General features: G+C 51.0%; 2 protein-coding genes across 6 annotated transcripts in view; one reads left to right on the top strand and one right to left on the bottom strand.

The window, feature by feature from the left end:
• The window catches only part of MPRIP (myosin phosphatase Rho interacting protein), a 68,775-nt gene extending 64,597 nt beyond the window's left edge, over positions 1 to 4,178 (top strand). For 3 of the 4 annotated variants that reach the window (XM_029577434.1, XM_029577436.1, XM_029577435.1), the window contains one exon: positions 2,392 to 4,178. In XM_029577434.1, the coding sequence (XP_029433294.1) occupies positions 2,392 to 2,463 (72 nt within the window). In that variant the 3' untranslated portion in view covers positions 2,464 to 4,178. The remainder of the gene's footprint in view (positions 1 to 2,391) is intronic. The other variant, XM_029577438.1, reaches the window with a different exon arrangement.
• A 2,037-nt stretch (positions 4,179 to 6,215) lies between these two features.
• On the bottom strand, positions 6,216 to 16,594 carry PLD6 (phospholipase D family member 6). Of its 2 annotated transcripts, XR_003852701.1 has the most exons (3): positions 16,062 to 16,594; positions 9,106 to 9,826; positions 6,216 to 8,996 (listed from the first exon to the last, which is right to left on the bottom strand). XR_003852701.1 is itself a non-coding variant. In XM_029577441.1 (2 exons), exons 1-2 carry the CDS (start codon positions 16,483 to 16,485, stop codon positions 9,588 to 9,590), a joined length of 663 nt encoding a protein of 220 aa, XP_029433301.1. In that variant the 5' UTR covers positions 16,486 to 16,594; the 3' UTR covers positions 8,267 to 9,587. The 2 variants fall into 2 exon arrangements, 1 of the variants encoding a protein (XP_029433301.1); XM_029577441.1 differs by having other exon boundaries at positions 8,267 to 9,826.
• Between the last annotated feature and the right edge of the window lie 34 nt (positions 16,595 to 16,628).

The following is a 16,628-nucleotide window of genomic DNA, read 5'->3' as shown; positions in this document are numbered from 1 at the left end:
GTCCCCGGTGTCTAATTCTCCTGAACTTTGGTTCTGGGTGGCTTCCTGCGCACACATCTGTGCCACTCGGGCATGTGCATGCAGCCCTCCAGGCTGTGTGCAAATACACGCTCAAGACTAGGTTGCGGCCATATGCACACAACTGCGCAAATACACACTCGAGCTTAGGTCGCGGTCTTATGTGCACAAGTACCTGCGTAAATCAGCACTCAAAACCTACACAAATACTCAAGTCTGGGTCGCAGACTTTTGCACTCAAATCTAGGCTACGGACTTACCTGCACAGGTCTCCACGCATGCAACTGCCATACAGCGAAAATGCATGCACACGCCTAAGCGTGCAGGAAAAGAACCGCCGCCAAGGCCTATCACGCAGCTAAACAAAGCCTGCCTACCCCTTCCTACACCTTCAGCGTGTTTAGGACTGGATCCGTTCAAAATTCGGCATTGAAAATCAACAAGGCCTGAAGAGCTTTTAAACAGCTCAAGCCTCTTGACCAGTGGAGACTCCCTGGAGCTGAGAGCCAGCACCATAAGCAAAATAAAACCGGCAGTAGACCTCTACCAGAACCAGAGACCTCTCTGCACGTCCTACGGGACAGGAACTGCTGGCGATCACTGAGGAGGGGATTTCCCCTGCCCACGCTGCTATGGAATCTAAAATGGCCACAGTTCCCGTGCTGACGGGGAAAGCCTCAGCACTAGACTGTCTGACCCGCAAAGCTTGTTGGGCTCCCCCGAAGTGCCTTCCCCACCAGGGATGCACACAAAGAGAAGCTGCCTGAATTTAGGAGTCTGCACACGACCGGCACTGTCTGACTCGCACCATTGCCACGTGGCCTGAGCAGCGCACTGCTATCGCCACTCCATTTACCTGAATTTCAGGAAACCCCCAGGTGATCCGTTCTGAAGCAGCGATCAAGGCCCCTGACTGATTCTACTACCCCCGGTTGCTCTTGCATTTTTTTTTTTAAACAAGCTTTAACGCTGCCTCCACTGCTGTAACTAGCCCCAGAAGAGAGATTCAATACTTCCCTGCTCAGACGGGACCTGAAATGAGGAGCTGCCAGTCGATGAAGGACCTGGACCGCTAGATATACACCCCCAAGGAATACTGGAGCAAGCTGCCATCAAGGGTCACAAACACCCTGCTCGTCAGCCTCAAAACAGGGGGGGTGGTGGCCCCGCCCCACCCGGACCTGTAAGGAACTGGAAATCTATCTTCTCTCTTTTATATACTCCAGACGTCAGGTTGTAACACCATCTACCATCTGCTGGAGACAGAGAAATACTGAGGCACTGCACACTGGGTTATGTAGTGTCAGTGAAACTTTGTCTCCATCTGCTGGCAAGGAGGTGAAACACAGGCATCTGGGCTGAGCTGGCTACGTAGAGGGAATTTCCCTTTTCTGAGCCTGTGGCACTGTTTGTATTGACAGCGTCTTGTGGCAGCTCCCCCCCAGCTGAATTCTACATTTGTTTCCTTGGCTTCGGTGTAACCATGCTCTTCATCCCCCACACCCGTTATAAAAACTCGTTTGCGGATGCTTTTTTTTTTTTTCCTCCATGATTTTTATTTTTAAAATTCCTTCCTTGTGGCAGTTGTTAGCTTGAGCTGCTTTGCTGGGCTCAGGGTGCAGACTCTGCTTCGCATGCAGGTGACGTGATCCTTGCTGTGTCTCTTCAAACTCTCTGGAGTGGAGGTTGCAGGTGCTGAGAGCTTCTTCAAAGCTCTGGAGTAACCTGGGGGTCCCTGGGGTGGGATTCTGTGAAAACTGAGAGGCTGTTACACGCTTCTAGAAATTCTTTCCCCTACTTAAAACAAAAATTAAAACGTCTGTGTACTCGTAGAAACTTTTTAGCCCTGTTTAAAACCAGAACGTTTGTGTTCACTTAAACATTCATTATTCACCCTCCGTGGTGATCAAAAACATAAGTCCCATTCCTAAAATCCAACCTTCAACTCTAGCCAAAATGCAGAACTAGGAAATGGTTGTCCTGCCTCCATAATCCTAACCCCTTATGCTGGCTGTCCCCGTGCCTGCAAAGAGAGGGCTACAAGCCACCCCCGGTGGCAGCCAGGGCCCAAGTCATGTGACCCACATCTTCCCAACTTGCTCGTCTCCTATTTTTATTTTGCTTTTTCTAATTAAAGAATGAAAGAGCCTTCTGTGCATGTGTGGCTCACGGATAATATTTCATCTGTGGCATGTTCCCCTAATCTCTCGCTGTAGGTCCTGTCTGTCTTTACTCTCTCCCGCTCTCTCTTTGATGTTCCTACGCTTTCAAAGCTGCCATCACCCCCTTCTTTATCCTTCTGCCTCTTTGCTGCTGGCTTGTGTTTTTCTTCCTTTTAATTTTAATTCTTTTTTTTTTTTCCCCTGTACTTAGAGTCTGAAGGAAGGTCTCACGGTGCAGGAACGGCTGAAGCTCTTCGAAGCCAGAGACTTGACGAAGCATTAGTGTCTCCCTCCCAGCACCTGCACTCCAGCCCTTCGGACGTTGCGCGCATGCCCTTCCCAGCTTGCGACAAGAACGGTGCTGTGCTCTCTGACTTTTCGGGGTGGTGGTCTCCCCCTCCTTCACGGCGCTGTCCCTCGATGGGTGCCGGCTGCAAGCTAAGACTGGACCGTCCTATTCCGCCGTCGCCAGCCTTGCATCGTACTGGTCTTGTTCGCACTGTTCAAAGGGAAGCTACTTCTGCCCTGCTTAGCTCCTGCTGCCACGGTGTGCTCTACTGTAACCCCTCACCCTCAGTGTCAGTATTAAGGCTCAGCAGCCTCTCCATAAGCTTGTTCTGCCTGCCGAGGCCCTCCTGTTCGTAGAGGGTCAGGCATGTGTACCCAGCCTTGCTGCAGTTTGTAGATGGGCTGGGCAGTTACCCTGCTTTCAGTGGTGATACTGCTGCCCTCACTTACAGGAGCAGATGGGACGCGAGTCAAAAATATGTTCTATTGCTCTGATGCAATTCAAAATGGTGTGAGTGAAAGCCGTAGGTCAGCCAGATCCGGGAGCAGGGGTAAGGCCAGAGCAGCTCTAGCAGTTTGGATTACAGCACCACCAGGAAAGGTCGTGGGCAGCGGGAGGCACATTTCCAAATGTCCCATCTCCTCTGACAGCACAGAGGTGAGGGGAGGAGTAGCCCCCCGAGCTCATGCTCCATCCCCTGTGCAGCAGGCATGCCTAAGTGGTTCTGAGCCCATAGCATAAGTCAGCTCCTCATGTTCTTGCAGGCAGAAGTGACCTCAGTAAATCTTACTACTCCCGTCAACCGGCTGAGTCTTGAGAAGGGGGGGGGAAAAGAGTGTGCAGGGACTGGGGGGGGGGGCTGTAGTGTGCAGGATTGAATCTGACTTTAAACATCCCAATCTGCCTTAGCCCTGTGCAGTACTCCACAGGTACGTGTGCTCTGTAATGCTCCTCCTCTGGCATTAAGGCACCTGTGCTGAGAATCTTTCCTCTCGCCCCAGAAACAGCTGTTAGCCATTGGTGCACACTGGCTCTGATGTCACAATGACATCACACGTACCTCATCTAAAGTCTGATTGGTCTGTAAGGTGTCATGTGGCCTTGTCTGCAGTGGGGCAGCTTCCCGGGGCTGCAGTCCGTGTGAGAATTTTATGAATCTTCCTCCTGCGTCTGCATAATCTCCAAAGGGGCCCAATCGACAGACTGCCTGCCACGCTGAGGTGCTTCTTGTGAAAGGCCAGAGTTACAGCTTCTGCAATCGTATTTTCACCCGTCTGCTGATTGCGCATGCGCTCTTGGACTCATGGTTTAATTGGAGGGAGATACTGCCACTGTCTCAAGTTGGATCCTGAATTTTCATGATCTCCCAGCCTTCTTCCAACCCTGAAATTCTGGATGGTGCAAACATTTTCATATAAGATTGTACCAAGCCTGGAGTAGTGGCTGCTGCTGCGAACGCTCTTGCTGAAGCATCCTGTGGTTTCCTGTCCTCTTCCAATGACCAGCAGGAGTAGGAAACCCAGCTTGCGATGGGGCCTCTGCTGCTGGGCGGCAGCCTATGTGCCCGTTAGCTGGGCTGTGGAAGCAGCCCCTGCATGCTGCTGCCGCTTTTGTTGACTTTGTCCTGGACACTAATCAGGATAGAAATACTCTTCACACCCCACCCCCCCCCCCCCCCTCACCCCCCCCCCCCCCCCCACCCCCCCCGCCCCCCCCCCCCCCCCCCCCCCCCCCCCCCTTCAAGGCATTCAGCTTTGTATGAATGGCAGTCAAATTGTTGAGATCACATCCACCCCACTATGTTGTACAGCAGCATGGATCAAGGATTCAAATGGCAAAGGGAATCGCACACTTACATTTTATTAAGAAGAAAATCATAAGTCGTCGTTTTCCTTTATAGTGTTGGGGCATGAGTGGGGAAGAAATGAATTCGATCCCGCCCTTCAGCTCTTGCAGTCGCTTTGTTATTCATCCATTGTTTGGTTTTCTCCTTACATCTCCCTAGTTTTGGGTGCACATCGGTAAGACTTTATGCCTGAAGAGCTGAAGCCTTCTCCTCCACACATCTTCTGCTGTCGAGTGGTCAGAAAGCCTCTCCTGCAGTCATGGGCATCTTAGTTACAAACCGGTGTCCCTCAAAACAGTTAATGCTAAGAAAGGAGACAGGGGAATTCTGCCCTGATAGCGCTGGTCTGGTTTGTATGCATAGGGCACGTGCTCAAAAGCAGATATCTCCCGCACGGTAGTAGGCATCCTGTACAGCAAGGGCACCCCCTCCCGCAAGCACTGACCAGGGCTGCACTAAACCTCTACAAGCAGAGCCTGAAGGGCAGAGGGTAGCGATGATAAAATGCAGCCACATCATTACCAATGTCCGTAACACGAGGCCATGCCAAAACGATGTGGAAATTGTTTTTAAAAAAATGCAAGAGGCTCCATCCGCAGCCACCAGGCCCCACGGAAATATTAGGATGATGAAACAAGGCACGGTCTTCAGCATTTTTTTCTAAATCAAACTACAGCTTCTCCCCTTGTAATACGGGACCGCTGGTGACCCTGAAACCAGTCTGAACGTCAGGAAAAGGTAAGCGACACAGAATTTAAGCCGTGGCAGGATGATGCTGCAGGCAAGTTCTACAGATGTGACTTTCCTTGCTCTAGCAGCTTGAAATCAGGAAGTAGGAGAGCCAGGCCAGAGCCCCTCTGCTTCTATTTTATTGTCCCTTTAAGCATAGCTGAGCAGCAGGGGGCTGCTGCTGGTCTTTAGGAAGAGTAATGGATGATGCAGTAATCCGTTTTCTGTAAGATCAGCCACTAAGGAGAAGCAAATGCAAGGGAGGAGGGTCCACCGTGTACAAGCAAAGGTGGCAGTTCCATGTGGGGGTCCTGTAGAGGGGAGGGTGTAGCAGGGTGACGAGCAGCAGCACGGTCCCACTCTGCCACGCTGGGCTCTGTGCAGAACCTGTTTCAGGGAGGCCCCCTAAGGCCTTCTCATTCCTCAGCAGCCCTCCCCCCCACCTCACTGCCCGGCCTAAGGCACAGGCCTGGTTTTACCCGCCTGCATGTACGAGTTACCTAAAAGTCAGAACCTACAGCTCCGTGCACGCAGCAGGGTAAGGCTAGGATGGGATTAGCCTGTTGCACGGACCGAAGAGAATATTGTTCCACGTCCTCAGCGTGTCCCGAGGCTTCCTGCTCAGTACTGCTCCGTTACAAGAACGGCGGTTGCACAAGACAACCATCGGCTCAAGGAGGGAACCCGTTCCGGATTCCGCTTCCAGCTCTTCTAACAGCCGTGCCACCTTCTCCTCATTGAGTTCGTGCAAAGGGAGCAGGGGCTGGAGGAGAGGTGGCTCTGGGGGGATAGTGGGCTTCGGGGGGGGGGGTGAGAGACCCTGCCGGCACAGCCCCCCTTCCCCAAACGGTGGTGAAAGGAAATGCCAAACCCTCTCGCCTCAACCAGCAGCGCAGGCCTGTGGCTGCCTTCCCTGTAAAGTACCGAGAGCAGCGTTTCAGCAGCCCCTGACATTGTGCTTTTTGTATACAGTCATTGTTGTGAACACTTAGCCCGTGCATGCTCCATGTACCTTGTTTTTCCTGTTTCCACATTTTTAAGATGCTTTTTTAAAATTCTCATAATTTAAACCCTGTATAGTATTCACACAGTGTAACTATTTATTATTCAAAGGTTAGTGGTGGGTTTCTTAAATTTTTGTTGTAAGTTGTGTGGGGGTTTGTTTTGGGGGTTTTTTTTTTTAACCTTGTTCTCTAATACAGCTGTTTCCTTTTGGCTAGAAGTGAGCTGTGTTTCGTGGCGGGAGGGTGCTGTCCCTTTCTCACTGGGTTCTGCTGCTGGTCATCTGTTCTTGGAGGAGTTCTGGCCCAATGCTAGACCTGCTGCGAATGTCCCACCTTATTCTTGTGTCTGTGAACAGAAGGATCTGCTGTACTTGCTGCTTGTACCTTTAAACAGGTGTAGGATTAGAGAGGGTGAATGAAGGGGCCTGTCAAGCCTGCAGTGCTGATCCTAGTGCGAGGAGGGACACTCAGGAAGCTAAAGCAAAAAGCCCTTGCTCGATGCAGCTGCACTTAGCCTGCTCACAAGCACCAGCCGTTGGTGGATTATCTACACAAACATGGGCGCTGGACCTAGACGTGGAGCAGCTCCTCCCTGCAGAGCTGTGGACGGGAGCAGGCCTGTTTAGGTTATAACCTTGTTAACCTCTACTCCCGAGCAGGGCTCCTGCACTGAGCTCACTGCATAGCAGCTGCCATGGGCTTCCTGGCTGCAGACTTAGCCTTTAACTGTATTCTTTTCCACTGGTCTTCCAAGTTTTTTAGGCTTTATAAGAGTGAAGGGGTTGTGTCACTACAGTGACAGGGCCCCCTGCCCATCCATCCCCAAAAGGGCTGGCTGTGGCTCACCCTTAAACACAGTGTGATTAGTGTAGGTGGCAACAGGAACACCCATTCCAGCTTGAAGCATAGAAGAAAAGCAAACCCCTCCATCAGCTGAAACTAAGAAAACAGGGCAGTGGCTTTCTCCCTTAGTCTTTTTCTTAGAGAGCTTGGGCTGGTTGATGCCACTGGCTGAGTCACTCCTGGGTTTCAGGGCTGCAGTGTCAACCCATCCTCCCAGTCCTTTAGGACCCAGGAGCCTTAAAATGGAACTTGCCTGCAGAAATCTGCAGCTAGGAGCCGTCTTTGATTTGTGTCTGAGCAGAAGGTTAATAAGCTTCACCCTGCCACACTTGCTTTCTCTGTACAACTCTCCCGCCCGCCTGCTTCAACTCAAACGTGGCCTCCATGCTCCCATGGGTCACAGGAGAGCTCCTTACGCTGGAACCAGGCATTCAAATGGGAGGAGGGAGGGGGGAGTGGCAGGTTAAAGGTGAACTTTAAGAGATTGGCAGCTTACATCTCATCTTATAATCACAAAATGTAATTTTAACTCTAAAGACAAGGATAAAATGGCACATGTCCCTCCCCCAAAACCATCTCTCAAGGAGCAAAGTGACATCTCTTAAAATCAGCAGGTGCAGGCAGACACAGGCACTGTCACGGCCCCCCGAGACAGGAGGTGAGATTAAGCATGGTGTGGGCCACACGCTAACCGGTGCCACAAGCTCCCCCCACACTGCACCTTGCTAGGGACGGCTGCCGGCAGAGCGCTTGAATGAATCTTGGTCACCCCCCGATCCTGGTGAGCGCACATGCACGTGGACCCAGATACTAAGCGTGAAGGGCACCCCCTGCCTGCTTGATTTGTGCTCTCCCCCCTCCCTTTACACCAGTGCACCTGTTCACTGTCATTCAAGCGTCACTCGTCACAATATTTATTCTTCCAGGACTGCTGTGGCATGCTAGGTTCCCTTGGATGTAGCTGATCATTTTATTTTGTAAATATAATTACCTAACTTTACATAAACTATATGGTAATAAACTATTTTTGCATCACCCTTTGCATGCACTCTTGTGAGGTGTTTCTTAGGCAGCAGCTGGAAGCTTATAAACCAAAATTTGCCCACTTCAGTCACATGGCGTGGATTCCTACAACAGCTTCCCTCCTCATACGCTACAGGAGCAGCGCTTTAGAAATCTGCAGCTGCCCTTCTTACTGATAAAGGAAGCAGCGGCTGCAGCTCACAAGGCCCTGGGGAGTGGATGGTTAGGAAACAGCCTCACTGCTGGTGGCAGCTGAGGTAAGATATTTGGGGAGGGTAGGGACACAGCCCACTGGGTTTTGGATGACGAGGAACCAAGGCAGAAGGCTACATGACTTAGATAGGAAGTGACATCCTACAGGCACTGCTGCTGCTATGGCCCCGGACCACTCTAAAACACGTTATTTTTTTATAAAAATAATAAAAGGTATATAGGGTGGATAATGGTGTTCATGATTAAAAATAACAAGGGACACTGGGGATGGTGCCCTGAAATTTTATGAAACATCACCTTACTCTCTTTAAAGATTTTTTGGTAGAAACATTTTTTTGGTGTGAAAAGTGGGTTTGAAGTGGATCGTCAAATCAGTGACCATTTCTTGGCATATTTTTTTTTTTTTTAAATAGGTTAATGACAAAATAAGATCAAAATAAAGTGAGTACACGAAGGTATTGGATGGGGGTTGTGCAGTGCGATTTGCCGTTACGGCTGCAGCAGGGCCTGCTCAGTCTCTTTGTCTGCCATCAACTGCTGTTGCACAGGACGGCACCAAAGAACAAGAAACTGCATTAAGACCCCCACCCTCGCCGCAGAGCCAGATGCAATGCCGCTCCATTCAGTTTTTGGCACACCTAGCCGCCAGGTGTGTTTCCAGGACATCCACACTCAAGTTTGCGGATGAGAGAGCTGCATGCATTGCCTCCATCGTAGGAACATCGCTCACGCGCACATTCGTTGTAGAGATCACGAAACTGGCTTGAGCGGCACTGAATGTCCTAAAAAGACAGTGGGGTGGTTGATACGGAGAGTGGGCCACACGTCAGATAATTCTGCATCAAGTAAACTTTGCTGCCACTACGACTCTTTTTTTTTTTTTTTTTATAATACTCCATTTCCGCGAGCTGTTGGACAAGGTAACATGTCAATGACATGCCCCACCCGCAGACAGTAGGATCACTATCCAATTACGACTAGGGGAGGGAGAGGATAAGTGGATATGACCAAAGCAATTGGACACCCTTCCCTGACCTCGCGCATCCCTCTCTACCAAGCAAGCTACTCCCCTATGCTGTTATCAATTGGTTTAATCCAGGCTTTTGACAGGATTGCATCAGAGGTATAAGTAGGACAACAGAACATGCGGTATCGTTCCTTGCACCGCGCTCCCTAGGAAAGACTTTAAAAATAATTTTAAAATTGCCTGTTGGGGCTGGGGAAAAGACACCAACTCCCCGCGTCAGGTTCTAGAGCCCAAGGACTAGGCTCCCCCGTAGGGGGCAGTTCCATAACGCTGGTCTTCACCTGCTTATCTTCCAGCCGCTCCCGCGGCATCCTATCTGCGCCCTTCGCCCTGCAGGAAAATATTTCAGAATAAACGAAAAATAAGCCGCTTCAAAAATAAAAGCATTCTGTCCTCCTCAGTGGCGGAGCCTCCTTTCCATAGTCCTGCCTCTTCACTTTCTGCCTGGGAAGAAGACGTAACAGGCTGGGTCGTACTCCTGCCAGATTCTTTCAAACTCCTCCAGGAAAGCTTTCACCACCACAGCGTCTTCCAGGATCAGGATGTTCTCCCGGTTAGTCTGGATGGCTTGTGTCGTCCAATTGAGGGAGCCCGTAATGAGAACAGTTTTGTCCACCACTGCAAATTTGTGGTGCATGTAACCCGCGTGCTGGTCATGCCGCACCTCGATACCTGCGGAGAGAGCAAAAACCCTTCGTCATGTCTCTTCCAGCCAACACAGCAGCTTGTAAAACGAGTTGAGGGAAAGCCGACAGTCGCTCAGCAGCACGTGGTTCGGAATGATGTATCTTTGAAGGATAACTAATGCAACAGGGAAAGTTAAGGCATCCTAACAGAGAGCTTATTGTATTCTGGTTTTTTTCAGGCACTTCAAAGCAGACTACATTCAAGTACTGTAGGTATTTCCCGATCCCCAGTGGGTTTATAATCTAAGGGGTTGATGCAATATCGTGCATGCAGGCTAGCGCACAGGTTAACCCGCAATTGGACGTGCTAGGCTAACAATAGATACAAAAAAGGGATTAGCGTGTCCAAAACATGCATCCAAACATGCTCGTACCTATAAGTGCTCATCATGTGTAAATGACATGTAGATGAGGCTATTAGCTTATTGCCCCGATGCAAAAAATCAGCACATGCCCGACACGCATGTTTCTACACACAAGAAACACCAGCAGCCTTGGAGCTAGCGTTAAGTCTTGTTACGCGTCAAGGGCTTAAAAACTAAATAAATAAAAAGCAGAAATTATTGCTTTACTGTGTTTCCTCCTACTTAGTAATGTACCAATACTAAGTAGGAGGAACCACAGGAAGCAGCATGAAAAACAAATCTTGACGGCGGTCAGGTTAGGAAAACAGATGCTCAATTTACTAGTGTCCATTTTCCTAACCCGTGCACAGCCACATCCCCTGGGTGCCCAATGCCATGGATGAGCTAGGGACACACAAGTTACCACCCCTAGCGCATCAGCTCATTTGCCCATTGCATCGGGCACCCAGAAGAAGGGGATGTGCACGCATTGAAAAAATGTGTACCTAGTTTGGATGCACGTTTTGTCGCACTTGATATGGCATCGGCCCCTAAGTTTGTACCTAAGGCAATGAAGAGTGAAGATCACAAACAGCAGCAGCAGCTTCCCAGGTTTGCAGCCCATTGCTCTAACCACTAGGCTACTCCTCCACTCAACTGGCAAAGCTCTGTTCTTCCTAGACTCCCTGCTAAGAGAAGCCACAACAGAACATAAGCCCGTTCTGCATAGCTGCATTAAGGTATCAACTCTGGTTGAGCCCACTTCCTTCCAAAAGTTGAAGAATCTGGTCGGCTTTGAAATACTTGTGAGAATGCACCAGTTTTGGACCCTTCCATTTAGTCTAGTGACAGGGCCATGCACTTTCACAAAGTTGATGGTTGTGGTGGCAACAGCACTCCAAAGAGAAGAGGTCCTAATTCATCTGTATCTGGACGATTGGCTTATCCGAGCAAAGTTGGAGGAAGAATGTCATCAGTCGGTTCAGAAGGTGCTGGAGATGTTATCTCTGAGCTGGGTGAACCTAGAGAAGAGTTCGCTCGGTTCTATCCCAGACTTTGGACTACTTGTGAGCTAGAGTCAACACCCAACTGAGCAAAGTGTTTTTGACCTCAGAGAGGATTCTGAAGTTACAGTCACAGGTGGTCCAGCTTCTGCAAATGCTGATGCCCAGGGCCTGGAATTATCTTCAGATGCTGAGGTCTATGGCATCTATGCTGGATTTGGTGCCATGGGCCTTTGCTCATGTGCGTGCACTCGAGAGGGTGCTTCTGTCCCATTGGACTCCATTGTGGGAGGAGTTTCATCAGCCCTTACTGCTGCAGGGGGTATCCAGATTCAGTCTCTTGTGGCTGTCTTGGCCCAATTTGGAGAAGGGAGTGGATCTGGAGGTTCTGGACTGGGTTGTGGTGACCACAGATATCAGCCTCAGAGTTTGGGGGGCGGTCTGCCGAGGGCAGATGGGACAAGGACTGTGGTTGCCAGTAGAAGCTTCCGGATCTATCAACTGGTTAGAAACAAGGGCAGTGCTCAGGGTGTTGGTGGAGTTTGTTTCACAGGTTTGGAGTCAAATGTCAGTGTTCTCGGACAATGCAACAACAGTGGCATATATCAAGCGGCAGGGATAGTACAAAGACTCAAGGTGTGCATCTGGAGGCTCAGGAATTCTTTGTCTGGACAGAACAATATCTGGAAGGGATTGTAGCATCGCATGAGGCCGGAGTGGACAACATACAGGTGGATTTTCTCAGCAGGCAGCAATTGGATCCAGGTGTATGGAAGCTGTCGGCGGAGGCTTTGGATCTCATTCAAGCCAGATGGGGCACATCCCAGCTGGATTTAATGGTGACATGAGACAATGCCAAGGCAGTGCAGTTCCTCGGTCACAGAAGAGTGGAACCGAAGGAACAGACGCTTTGGTTCTTCCATGGCCAACAGGAGGAACACGTTTCCTCCATGACCTCTCATGGGTCAAGTGATGCGGTGCATAGAGCAACATCCGGGAAGAGCGGTTCTGGTAGTGCCAGAGTGGCTGTGGCATCCATGATTCGTGGATCCGATTCAGCTCGCAGTGGACGGGCCCATACGGTTGGCTCATCTACAAAGCCTGCTCAGGCAAGGGCCTATCTTTTCAGATTGGGTGGATTGCTTTTGTCTCACAGCTTGGCTTTTGAGAACAAACATTTAAGATCCAAAGGGTACTTAAGAATCAGTTTTGGCTACATTGCTACAGGCAAGGAGGCCAGCCTCCTCCCTGGCTTATGTCAAAGCATGGAGAGGGTTTTGAGTCCTGGTGTATAGAGGGGCAGCCTGGATCCATTGTGGAAGGATACTCCGCACATCTTGGCTTTTTTGCAGCAGGGCTTGTCAAAGTTTGGTCTACAATTCACTTCAGGTGCAGGTGGTGGCTTTGGGTTGTCTTCGGGCGAAGTTACAGGAAGACCTTTGGCTTCTCATCCGGATATCATACGTTTTCTCAAGGGGGCTAGCATTTGCATCCGCCAGTAAGAAGAACGTGTCCATCGTAGACTCTGAACTTGATCTTGTGATGTGTTTGTCATCCTCTGTTTGAACCTTTATGGAGGGCATCCCTGAAGGACCTTACCTTGAAAACGGTGTTTCTGTTGGCGATTTGTTCGGCCAGAAAGATTTCGGAGCTTCGGGCACTGTCCTGTAGAGAACTGTTTCTGCGGGTTTCGGAAGATGGCATGACTTTGTGTGTACCATACCCTCCAATTTCCATCTCAATCAGATGGTGGAATTACCATGGTTCCTGGCTTTGTCTGCAGAGTGAGCACATGCGAGAGCTTCACTTATTGGATGTGCTGTGGACCTTGATGCCTTATCTTAAGGTCACTGAGTTTCCAACGATCAGATCATCTGTTTTGTTTTGTTCGGGGTCACAAATAAAGGAGCCAAAGCATCTGAAGCCACTATTGCGCGGTGGCTAAAGGAGACTTTTTTTTTCGGCCTCTCTTGGTAAAGGCCGGAAGGTTCTGGAGGGGTTGCCAGCACATTCTACTAGAGTGCAAGCGGCCTTCCTGGGCAGAATGGCAGTTGGTGTCGCCTTAGGCGATCTGTAGAGCAGGAACAAGGTCTTCCCCCTCACCCTTTCAGCAGGCATTACCGCTTAGAGGTGTTGGTGCCGGAAGAGGCGAGCTTCAGTGAGTTTGTTCTGAGAGCGGGTCTTTCAGGGGCCCCACCCAGTGTAGGGGAGCTTGGGTACATCCCACTTCTCTGGACTGATCTGGGTATGAACAGCAGGGGAAAACTGATTCTTACCTGCTAATTTTCGTTCCTGAAGTACCACCTGATCAGTCCAGCGACCCATCCCCTGCTTCCAAAAGACTGACATGATAAGTGTTTCTACAGAGTTTATGATAATTATATGTATATAGTTGGAGTTTGTAGGACTGTTAGGGCCCTCACATCCAACAAGGACCTGAAAACCTATCTTAGGGGACCCGCAGCTGTGATCGCTCTGAGAGGAGGCATTCATTGAATTTGAGTTTGGGGCTCTACTTGGCTTGGACAGAGGTCAATACTGAGGGACTGCAGCTGGCACTCGGTTATGTAGCAGTGCCTGAAAAGCTTCTATTCTCTGCCTCCATCTGCTGCTAGGGATGTATAAACCCCACTTATCTGGACTGATCTGTGGTACTTCAGCAACGAAAATTAGCAGGTAACCAATTTTCCTTATTGCCAATTGCAGTAGTCAGCATTTATATATTACCTTTCATCCAATCACACTTCACAATCACAGCGCTTCTTAGAAATACAGGCAAACTACCTTTGGAATTGAAGATCCAAATTGCGGTGCTACTCTCTGACCTGCAAAAACCAGTGCCCAAAGAACAGAAGCAAAGACTGCTCCCTTTCCTTATGCTCAGCAAGAAGAAAATGAGATTAAAGTGCTAGTTCTTAAAATCTCCCCTCCGTGCCCAGATGAGCACAAGCTGCCCCACCGCAGTGCTGTCTCGGACTGGCGGTCTATTCACTGATAGGCAAAACGTTTAAACTTTGCTAACCGTGGCAGCAATTCTGGAAAAGTTACAACATTCACATAACTAAGAAAACCCAACCCGATCTGCACAAGCGACTGCTACAGACAAATGGGATGTAGAGGGGGAATTTCACAGGTTTGCATCTGTTTCAGATTCTTTGATGGGAAAAATTCCTGGAAGTCTGCATTTTTTCAGTAAAAGGTGAAAAGCCAGGTTCTCGCTCTGGCTGGGAATACTCTTGCTCGCCAAGACTCTTGGAAGGTCAGCAGGGATATTCCTGGTGCCCTACCCACCCCACATCCTTCCATTTTTACAGAACCCCTTGATCCAGTCCTGGTTAAACCCCATTCCTAAGGTGAGCAGATGGCACCATAGCCAAGATGAGGACCTGGGTGTTCTATGCTCATCTATCCAGAATGGGGGAGAACCAAAAATGATGAAGGAGGAGCAGGGCAGGACCCATGGCTGAGATGAAAATGAGTGGGGAGGGAGGGGTGCCAGGCAAATTTTGTATGTGTTACCAGATAGACCAGGGCTGGATCCACCTGCCTAACACCTTCCCCCATTGTAAAGATACCTAGGGAGCTGCATGTGAGAAGGTCAGGCTGATCCAGCCCTGGTTTAATATCTTCCCCATTATTGAGGTATCCAGGGAGCTCAGGGTGAGGAGGACAGGCCGATCCAGCCCTGGTTTAACACCTCCCCCATTGTAAAGATACCCAGGGAGCTCTGTGTGAGAGGGACAGGCAGATCCAGCCCTGGTTTAACACTGCCCTCATTATTAAGGTATCCAGGGAGCTCAGGGGAGGAGGACAGGCCGATCCAGCCCTGGTTTAACACCTCCCCCATTGTAAAGATACCCAGGGAGTGTGAGAGGGACAGGCAGATCCAGCCCTGGTTTAATATCTCCCCCATTATTAAGGTATCCAGGGAGCTCAGGGTGAGGAGGACAGGCCGATCCAGCCCTGGTTTAACACCTCCCCCATTGTAAAGATACCCAGGGAGTGTGAGAGGGACAGGCAGATCCAGCCCTGGTTTAACACTGCCCTCATCATTAAGGTATGCAGGGAGCTGCGTGTGAGAAGGACAGGCCCATACAACCCTGGTTTAACACTGCCCTCATTATTAAGGTATGCAGGGAGCTGCCTGTGAGAAGGACAGGCCCATACAACCCTGGTTTAATATCTCCCCCATTATTAAGGTATCCAGGGAGCTCAGGGTGAGGAGGACAGGCCGATCCAGCCCTGGTTTAACACTGCCCTCATTATTAAGGTATGCAGGGAGCTGCCTGTGAGAAGGACAGGCCCATACAACCCTGGTTTAATATCTCCCCCATTATTAAGGTATCCAGGGAGCTCAGGGTGAGGAGGACAGGCAGATCCAGCCCTGGTTTAACACCTCCCCCATTGTAAAGATACCCAGGGAGCTCTGTGTGAGAGGGACAGGCAGATCCAGCCCTGGTTTAACACTGCCCTCATTATTAAGGTATCCAGGGAGCTCAGGGTGAGGAGGACAGGCCGATCCAGCCCTGGTTTAACACCTCCCCCATTGTAAAGATACCCAGGGAGCTCTGTGTGAGAGGGACAGGCAGATCCAGCCCTGGTTTAACACTGCCCTCATTATTAAGGTATCCAGGGAGCTCAGGGTGAGGAGGACAGGCCGATCCAGCCCTGGTTTAACACTGCCCTCATTATTAAGGTATCCAGGGAGCTCAGGGTGAGGAGGACAGGCCGATCCAGCCCTGGTTTAACACCTCCCCCATTGTAAAGATACCCAGGGAGCTCTGTGTGACTGCCTTACGGAGACAGGGGAAGGCACAGTGGGTGCATGCACGCAGTCAATGCGCGGGGAGGAGGCCCAGCTCAGCCGCCTTACCTGCTTTCCTCAGCACTCCGACCTGCGAGCCCCTCACCGCCATGTAGTCGGAGTCGGCGATGAGCCGCACCTGCACGCGGCGCTTGTGCAGCAGCAGCACGGTCCGCGCCAGCTGCGGGTTGGAGAAGGAGAAGAGGCACAGCTCAAGGGTGCGGCGGGCGGAGAGCAGGCGCAGCATCAGGCGGCTCAGCGAGCTCTCGGTGTGCGGCAGGCCGCAGACGCAGGGCACGGGGCGGCTGGGCCGCAGCAGGCCCTCGGTGCAGGTGGGCGGCGCCGGGAAGAAGAGCACCTCGGGCAGGGACGACCGCCGGCGCCGCCGTTCCCTCAGGAAGTACAGCAGGAACCAGGTAGCGCCCTCCAGGCCCAAGGCCAGCAGCAGCGAGACGACGCCCAGCGCCTTCCAGGAGGCGGCGGGGGGCCACATGGCGCCCGCCTTCGAATCTCGCGCGCCGCCCGGCCGGGGCACGTGACCGAGGGGGTGGGGGCCGGCCGCGCGCCAGGGTCGGGCATCGCCTCCACGTGCAGGGGCAGGCGCCGGAAGTCACGAGCAGCCTCGAATTCCTTTTG

Source organism: Rhinatrema bivittatum, chromosome 14 (genome assembly GCF_901001135.1).
Source record: "Rhinatrema bivittatum chromosome 14, aRhiBiv1.1, whole genome shotgun sequence".
Lineage (NCBI taxonomy): Eukaryota > Metazoa > Chordata > Amphibia > Gymnophiona > Rhinatrematidae > Rhinatrema > Rhinatrema bivittatum.
The sequence above is the reverse complement of the archived record's forward strand: the minus strand, read 5'-3'. Positions and strand labels throughout refer to the sequence as shown.

Excerpts from the sequence above, each read along its gene's own strand:
- PLD6 (XM_029577441.1), bottom strand. The coding sequence starts at position 16,485 with ATGTGGCCCCCCGCCGCCTCCTGGAAGGCGCTGGGCGTCGTCTCGCTG. Across the intron at positions 9,827-16,061 it reads CGGAGTGCTGAGGAAAGCAG|GTATCGAGGTGCGGCATGAC; the intron begins GTAAGGCGGCTG and ends CTCTCTCCGCAG.